At 36.7% G+C, this 9030-nt stretch overlaps 1 protein-coding gene across 1 annotated transcript; it reads right to left on the minus strand.

Moving 5' to 3' along the window:
- LOC110271496 lies at positions 269–1968 on the minus strand. The gene is made up of 5 exons (XM_021122441.1): positions 1909–1968; positions 1331–1387; positions 717–809; positions 592–616; positions 269–400 (listed from the first exon to the last, which is right to left on the minus strand). Exons 1-5 carry the CDS (start codon positions 1953–1955, stop codon positions 269–271), a joined length of 354 nt encoding a protein of 117 aa, XP_020978100.1. The 5' UTR covers positions 1956–1968.

Below are 9030 nucleotides of genomic sequence, written 5' to 3' on the forward strand. Positions count from 1 at the left end.
TCAGTGATACGACCACGCTTTAAGAGGTGGTGATAGCCTTATAGAATTAAAAAAAAATCATTTTTCTTATTTTTACCTTTACCACTGCAAAATATAAATTTTTAGTACTTTTTTATTTCCAAACCTATAAATATAGTATGCAATTTTTATTACAAGACAAATTAAACAATAATTAGTGACATATAATTTTTGCTATAATTGTTTTATACATTAAAAAACTAATACTCAAATACAAAATAAATTTCGAGTTCAAATTCCAAACTAAAAACTAAAGAAAAATACAGAAACAATACCACTTAAATCCTAAGTCCTTTACTATTCCTCCTTCCTCTAGCCCTCTTAAACTTCCTTCCCTTAGATCATACATAATTGTTTCTGGAACATGCGTGAACTTTTTTACCTGCAAAAGATGTCAAAAATAGATACAAAATTGATAAATTATTTTGAAGCTTCACTTTCCATTCTAGGCAACACTAGCTTTATTTTCTTTTAGCCTATTACTCAAAGTCGCAAACCAAAACATGTGTTATCTTGTAAAAAAACTTTAAAAGAAGAATAAAGAATAAAAGAATAGGAAACAAGCATTATTACCAGAAGTCCTCCTCCGACAAGGAAAGCCAATCTTCTTTCTTTTGATTGAAAAACATGCCAATAGAAGGAATCAGGATGAACTCATTATGACAATAAAGCGTAAAAGAAACTATCAAATGAAAAAATTCACCTGGCATCCTTTGGTAACAGCTATTACAGGACTCTGGTTTTCATTAACTACATTATGCATGAAGTTTAACGAGGTAGGATGCCAAAGCCTGAATTCTTGCAACTAAGGAATTCTAGCAACTAAAAGTGAACATATACAAAATTTAACAGATTTTCAGTTATTCCTTTGTCTCCATAAGCAAATACCAGGTCATTTAATATCACTTATGTCCAAGGAAACGAAAAAGAAAAATTAAGAAAATAAGCCAATTTATGTAATTAAACTAAGCTAGATACATAAACTTGATTGCCTTGACTAATAAGGAAAAAAATAACACAGTGCACAGGAACTGAACTAAAATGTGAACCGAAACAAGAGAAGAAAGATCTCAACAATTGAGATTAAAGTGAACAACATACAATTCTTATCATCAAAAATAAATAGCCAAAGAAATAATGTAAATGTCAAAGTTAGGTCATATTTAAGTCTAAAGGGTATTGCATGGCTGGAAAAATAAGAATGAATCATGGAGAAGCAATTAAGGGCAGATACTTATTCCTATTTCCATAAAAATTTAAGATAAAAGTGTTGAAGTACTGTACAGAATCCTTACGGTCGTAACTTACGAACATGTATGTCCTTGTCATAAATATAGATTGCTTTGCAAAAGCTACGTGCAACAGCTGCCTGGAAAACAGCACAAATATGACAGATCATAACTAAGAGGGAAATCATATTAACTCTGCAAACTAGTTTAATAAGTGCATGTAGCATGGTCAAGATTGTAATTAGTTTATTCATATGACATTTCAACCGGGAAAAAAATGGCAAGTCTAAAACTATAATAGCATAGACACACCTAGATGGCAACAGATGTTTCCAGAGATTCACGTCCAACTTGATTATCATGTAGTTTATTCTTCAATTTTCCTAATAAATTGTATTGTCAATATATAACACTAGTTCTTAAGAAGTCTCACCATTTGTTCTTAACAAATAATATCTATTTCACTTTCTATCTATTGATATTTAATGGGTGCAACAAACTAGCTATAACTTTATTCATACAAGTACTACTAATATGAGCTCAAATCCACTAAGAGTAGAAATGTGAACCTAGTTAATCAAATTACATAGGTGATACGAAATTGTAAGATATTCTTAATATTCTCTAACATACGTAAAGAAAAAGGTATAAATAAACTCATCTTTGTTCTTGCATTCTTCTTCCTAAATCTGGAAAGCCTTTGACCATACGAATTCAGATGCTCTGTTGTCAGGAGAGAGGATGCGAATTGTGAATTAGAGACCCAAGAGAATATACTCCGGCTGTCGTCCAATGACTACGTTGAACATCATGTAGACCGCTTGTGGTTGTCAGGCACGCGGATCTTGTCTAAGCGAGTAACGAAGATTGTGGGTGATTATCACGGGTCACCCCTTCATTCTAACTTAACTAAATTAAGTACAAGAGTACATCTTGGAGAAGAAGTAAGCGTGAATTGAAAGAAAAACAATAGTACTTGCATTAATTCATGAAGAACAGTAAAGCTCCACACCTTAATATATGGGGTGTAGAAACTCCACCGTAGAAAATACATAAGTGAAAAAGGTCTAAGCATGTCCGTGTGGCCAGCCTCCAATGTCTAAGGACTAAACGTCCAGAGATCCGAATACAATAGTAAAAAGTGCTATTTATATTAAACTAATTTCTAGGGATTACAAAAAATAAGTAACTAAGTGTAGATAGTGCAAAAATCTACTTTCGGGGCCCACTTGGTGTGTGCTTGGGCTGAGCATTGAAGCTTTCACGTGCATAGGCCATTCTTGGAGTTAAACGCCAGCTTGGGTGCCAGTTTGGGCGTTTAAGTCTAGTTCTGGTGCCAGTTCTGGCGTTTTACGCTAGAAAATGATCTTTGGTGGGCGTTTGAATGCCAGTTTGGGCCATCAAATCTCAGGCAAAGTATGGACTATTACACATTGCTGGAAAGCCCAAGATGTCTACTTTCCAACGCAATTAAGAACGCGCCAATAGAGCTTCTGTAGCTTCAGAAAATCCACTTCTAGTGTAGGAGGGTCAGAATCCAACAGCATATGCAGTCCTTTTTTAGCCTCTGAATCAGATTTTTGCATAGGTCCCTCAATTTTAGCCAGAAAATACCTGAAATTACAAAAAAACACACAAACTCATAGTAAAGTCTAGAAATGTGATTTTTGAATAAGAAATAATAAAAATATAATAAAAAATAACTAAAACATACTAAAAACTATGTAAAAATAATGCCAAAAAGGGTATAAATTATACGCTCATCACAACACCAAAGTTAAATTGTTGCTTGTCCCCAAGCAATTAAAAACAAAATATGATAAAAAGAAGAGAATATACAATAAATTCCAAAATTATCAATAAAGATTAGTTTTAATTAGATGAGCGGGGCTAGTGGCTTTTTGCTTCTGAATAGTTTTGGCATCTCACTTTATCCTTTGAAGTTCAGAATGATTGGCATCTATAGGAACTCAGAATTCAGATAGTGTTATTGATTCTCCTAGTTCAGTATGTTGATTCTTGAACACAGCTACTTTATGAGTCTTGGCCGTGACCCTAAGCATTTTGTTTTCTAGTATTACCACCAGATACATAAATGTCACAGACACATAACTGGGTGAACCTTTTCAGATTGTGACTCAACTTTGCTAGAGTCCTCGGTTAGAGGTGCCCAGAGCTCTTAAGCACACTCTTTTTGCTTTGGACCACGACTTTAACCGCCCAGTCTCAAGCTTTTCGCTTGATAACTTCACGCCACAAGCACATGGTTAGGGACAACTTGGTTTAGCCGCTTAGGCCAGGATTTTATTCCTTTGGGCCCTCCTATCCATTAATGGTCAAAGCCTTGGATCCTTTTTACCCTTGCCTTTTGGTTTAAAGGGTTATTGGCTTTTTCTGCTTGCTTTCTTTTTCTTTATTTTTTTTTTGCCATTTTTTTTGCAAGATTTTGTTTTTTACTGCTTTTTCTTGCTTCAAGAATCAATTTTATGATCTTTCAGATTATCAACAACATTTCTCTTTTTTCATTATTCTTTCAAGAGCCAACAATTTTAACATTCATAAACTTCAATATAAAAAATATGCACTGTTCAATCATTCATTCAGAAAATAACAAGTATTGGCACCACATCAAGATAATTAAACTAATTTCAAGATAGAATTCAAAATTCATGTACTTCTTTTTCTTTTTCAGAAAACATTTTTCATTTAAAAAAGGTGAGGGATTCATGGAATCATTCATAGCTTTAAGACATAGACACTAAACAATAATGATCATGTAATGAAGACACAAACATAGACAAAACATAAAGCATAAAAATCGAAAACAGAAAAGAAAATAAGCAAGGAGATTAAAGAACGGGTCCACCTTAGTGATGGTGGCTTCTTCCTCTTGAAGAACCAATGGAGTTTTTGAGCTCCTTTATGTCTCTTCCTTGCCTTTGTTACTCCTCTTCCTAGAGGTTTCTCCGACTTTAGGTGCCATTAATGGTTATGGAAAGCAAAAAGCTGAGCTTTTCCACACCAAACTTAAAAAGTTTGCTCGTCCTCGAGCAAAATAGGATAGAAGGCAGTAGAAGAAGAATATGCAATTAATTTTGAAAACTTATTGTTGTATGAAAGAAAAATTAAAAAGAGTTGAAAAGAATTTGAAAAGATATGTAAGTTTAGAAAACATTTTGGAAGGGTTTGAAAAGAATTGGAAAAGAATTAAAAAGAATTGGAAAGATTATTATTATTTTTTTTTGAAAATAGAAATTGAAAGATGAATGTTTAAAATATGTTTGATGCAAAAAATTATGAATTAAAACATGAAAAATTGAAAAAAATCGAATTGGAAACAAAATTACCTCCCTTGTGTCATCCTGGTGTTAAACGCCCATAATGCTATCCATTCTGGCGTTTAACGCCCACTAGACTGCCTATTTGGGCATTTAACGCCCAGCCAGATACCCTGGCTGGCGTTAAACGCTAGGATTCCTTCTGTACTGGGCATTTTTCTGAATGCCTAGAATGCTGCCTGCATGGGCGTTAAACGCCCATTCTGCTATCCTTACTGGCGTTTAAATGCCAGTAAGCCTGTCCTCCAGGGTGTGCTGTTTTTGATGCTATTTTTGACTCCGCTTTAATTCTGTAGTTGTTTCTGTGACTCCACATGATCATCTACCTAAAGAAAACATAACATGACAATGAAAAACAAATGTCTATGAATAAATATAATAAAATAACATTGGGTTGCCTCCCAATAAGTGCTTATTTAATGTCAATAGCTTGACAATGAGCTCTTATAGAGCTTCACGGACACTCAGAGCATGATGGTAGCCTCCCAACACCAAACTTAGAGTTTGATTGTGGGGGCTTGATACACCACTATTTTGTGGTACATCTTGTGCATAATTGACTGGATTTTATCCACTATTTCACATTTATTCATACAATTCGTATGTTTTACGTTTTCCTTCCTAATTTTGTGCTATGATTGAAAACATGTTTCTTTGATCTTAATTTGCTATGTTTAATCCCCTCTTATTACCATTCGATGCCATGATATGTGTGTTAAGTGATTTCAGAGTTTACAGGGCAGGAATGGCTTGGAGGATGGAAAGGAAGCATGCAACAGTGGAAGGAATACAAGAAGTTGAAGAAATTGCTAAGCTGTCCAGCCTGACCTCCTCGCACTCAAACGGTCATAACTTGAGCTACAGAGGTCCAAATAAGGTGGTTCCAGTTGCGTTGGAAGCTAACATCTGGGGCTTTGAAATGATCTTTAATTCGCTATCGTGACCGTACAGGAAAATGACGCGGATGCATGAATCACGCGCACACGTTGTTCTGCAGAAAAATCAGTGACCTATACGGATTAGAATTCGCCCGCAGCGATTTCTGGCCTATTTCTGGCCCAGTTTTCGGCTCAGAAAACACAGATTAGATGCCATAAAGTGGGAGAATCCATTCATTCAAAAAAACACAACATTCAAAATTCATAATTTTAGGTTTTAGATGTAGTTTCTAGAGAGAAAGGCTCTCTCCTCTCTCTTAGGTTTTAGAATTAGGATTTCTCTTAGTTTATGGTTATTTATTCAATCCAGGTTCAATGTTTCTTTAATTTAATTTCTCCTCTACTTTTATTTATTCTGTTTCTTTAGTTGATTACTTGATTTTGCCAATTTGGTTTATGGATTCCTATGTTTAATTTTATTTTCTATTTAATACAATTCGAGGTATTTCAGATTTATGATATTCTTAGCTTTAATTGATGAGAAGACATTTTTATTCGAGTAGATTTTTCCCCTTTTGGCTTTGGATAAGTAATTGGTGACACTTGAGTTGTCAAACTCAGTGGTTGATTTAAAATTGGAAATTGTTGATTGGCTTGGATCCCTCTAAAGCTAGTCTTTCCACAGGAGTTGACTAGGACTTGAGGAATCAAATTGATTAGTCCACTTGACTTTCCTTTATTTAGTAAGGGTTAACTAAGTGGGAGCAATAACCAATTCTCATCACACCTAATAAGGATAATTAGAATGGGATTTCCAGTTCTCATACCTTGCCAAGAGTTTTTCTAATTATTAATTTATTTTTCTTGCCATTTAAATTACTTGTTCCTTATTTCAAAAACCCAAAAATATACCTTTTTCCATAACCAATAATAAATCATACTTCCCTGCAATTCCTTGAGAGACGACCCGAGGTTTAAATACTTCAGTTATAAATTTTATTGGGTTTTGTTACTTGTGACAACCAAACTTTTGTACGAAAGGATTCTCTGTTGGTTTAGAAACTATACTTACAACGCGATTATTTTTGTGAATTTCTTTACCGTTAGAAAATCCATTCATCAAAATGGTGCCGTTGCCGGGGAATTGCAAACGTGTGCCTTATTATTGGTTACTGTAAATTTTTTATTTTGCTTGTTTATTTGTTTTTATTTTTATTTTTAATTTTTATTAGCTACTATGATTTCTCACCCATCTGGCTTTAAGTTTGGTTCCAATGTTGTTGTAAGGAATGGAAGCTATAACAGGAACATACATCAAGGTCAAAGCAATTAAAGATGGAAGGAGCCACGAGGATCTGATCAACCCTTTTGGCAGCAACACCTTCCAAAGTACCATGGACGACGACCATCCTACAATGCATGCCAAGACAATAGTGATGGTGGACCTTTTCATGACAACAAACCTCCACCAGTTTGCTGTGGTCAAGATCCATTCCAGGGTGCATACCAAGATGATAGATATGGTGGACCACCTTGTAGTTACCAACAAGCCCCATCATATGCCTATGAACCACCTCCTCAACATAGCTTTGAACCACCATACTCACAAGCCACCCACAACCATTTACCTTCATTTGACCCTAAACCTTATCCACCCCAATTCCAATCCAATTACACCAAAAAACCACAACTTCCATATGCACCATGTCCATATCCATCGACCCAAGAATCACAAGCTCGTCTCAAGGAAACAGTAAATCAATTTCATGCAACCCTTCATCAACTGGAACAAGTGTTAAATTAATTAGCTTCCTGATGTTTGGACACTCAAGGAACCCCATGGCTTCATGTGGAGAATCTAATGAAGAACGTAGCATGAAGGAGACACTAGAAACTTCGGTGAACAGTGAGTAGCATGACTTTGTATTGGAACAATTGGAGGAAGCCGTAATCGTTAAAGAGGAAGAAGTGGTCGAAGACTTAGGAGATGCGGAATGTCCATGGGAAAGCCCAGTCATAGAGCCCCCTTCTAATGAGTTTGAATTTGTTGTTGAGGAGGGTGTACAACCTCCAAGGCATATCATGGTTGAAGACTTTGAAGGGGATGATCAAGAGATGGATTCAATCATTGATGAATTCTTATCTACATTTGAATCTTCTCCCATTGGACTTGACATGGAGATTAAAGAAGAAGAAGCACAACCTCTCATGCCCTTGGTGAACAATGAAGAAGAGATCGAATTGGAATAAGGCTACCAAGAGGAAGAGGTTGAAATTGAAGAAGCTTGCAAGGAGGTGGAAGTTGTCAAGGAAGAGCTCAAGGGAATGGAGCTGGAAATCACCTTGCCAAAGTTGTTGGAGACCTCTCTCCCAAAGCCATCACCGTCCATTCCTTCATTCAAGTGGGTAAATCTTTCATCTCTAAGCTTAATTAGCCCACTTAAATATGCTTTGCTTGAGACGGATGGGCAACTTAGAGCTCTTTGTGGCTTTAAGAGTAAGAGGGAGATGGTTAGTGGCAAGAGTTGTCATGCAAGGTTCAATATGGTTGCCTGCTCCAAATTGAAGTATAAGGGTTGGTATAATTCTCAATTGAATGGGTCTAGGAAAATTGTTTGGATGTCTCTGTAAGAATTCCGACTGTTCACCACCCAAGTAGAAAAATGATGATCAACAAGAAGACGGGTGCAATTTATTCTGGCAATCAACACTCTTAGGGCCTTGTCACTTGCTTTAACTGGCTTGAAGGCTTTATGCAACTAGTGTCGGATCCCGGAGGATATTGGAATTGTAAACATTGGTGGGGATTCCTGGATGAGTTCAAGCACAAGTCACCATAACAGGAAGCTCATCAAATGTCCAACTTAAGGACTTTAACTAAAAGTGCTAGGTGGGAGATAACCCACCAAGGTATGATCGTTCTTTTTCAGTCTTAGTCTTATTTTATTTTTTTTAATTCTTAGTTCTATTTTATTTTATTTTTCTTAGTGTTCACTCATAGTGCCTGCATCAGCATTTTCATTATGCATTCTGCATAATGCATAAAAAAAAACGCGTCCCACGCGTGAGCGTGAACCACGCGCACGCGTCACATGCGACGCTAAACCTTACAGAAAGTCACGCAGGAGCTGTGCAGGAAGGGTGCCTTGCGCACGAGCCAACCCACGCGTACGCGTGGGCGATGCGTGCGCGTCACCTGTATTTTAGTTACCCCACGCGTAAGCGTCAGCGACGCATATGCGTGGATCGCCAGATCAGCGTCAATGGGTGATTTGGCCAAGAGTTGTTCTGCCTTAGTACTGGTACTGTGCGTTTAGCACAACCAGTGGTAACGCGTACGCGTGACCGACGCTTACGCGTCACTAGGATTCTTGCTCACCCACGCGTAAGCATGGGCGACGCTTACGCGTCGCCTCTTCTTTTGCACACCCACGCGTACGCGTGGGCGACGCTTACGCGTCGCTTCGCAGATTCCATTCTTCTCCTTTTCTCTCTCTTTTATCTTTTTTTTCTTCCTCCTTTCTTACTTTCTTTTTCTTTGTTTATTTACCTTCTCATCATTATTCT

The sequence above is a fragment of the Arachis ipaensis genome, chromosome B04 (genome assembly GCF_000816755.2).
Source record: "Arachis ipaensis cultivar K30076 chromosome B04, Araip1.1, whole genome shotgun sequence".
Classification (NCBI taxonomy): Eukaryota; Viridiplantae; Streptophyta; class Magnoliopsida; order Fabales; family Fabaceae; genus Arachis; species Arachis ipaensis.

Coding starts and splice junctions, on each gene's coding strand:
- LOC110271496 (XM_021122441.1), bottom strand. CDS start 1,955: ATGGTCAAAGGCTTTCCAGATTTAGGAAGAAGAATGCAAGAACAAAG. Junction 810..1,330: donor TTTATGACAAGGACATACAT/GTTCGTAAGTTA, acceptor GCAAGAATTCAG/GCTTTGGCATCCTACCTCGT. Junction 401..591: donor TTGTCGGAGGAGGACTTCTG/GTAATAATGCTT, acceptor CATCTTTTGCAG/GTAAAAAAGTTCACGCATGT.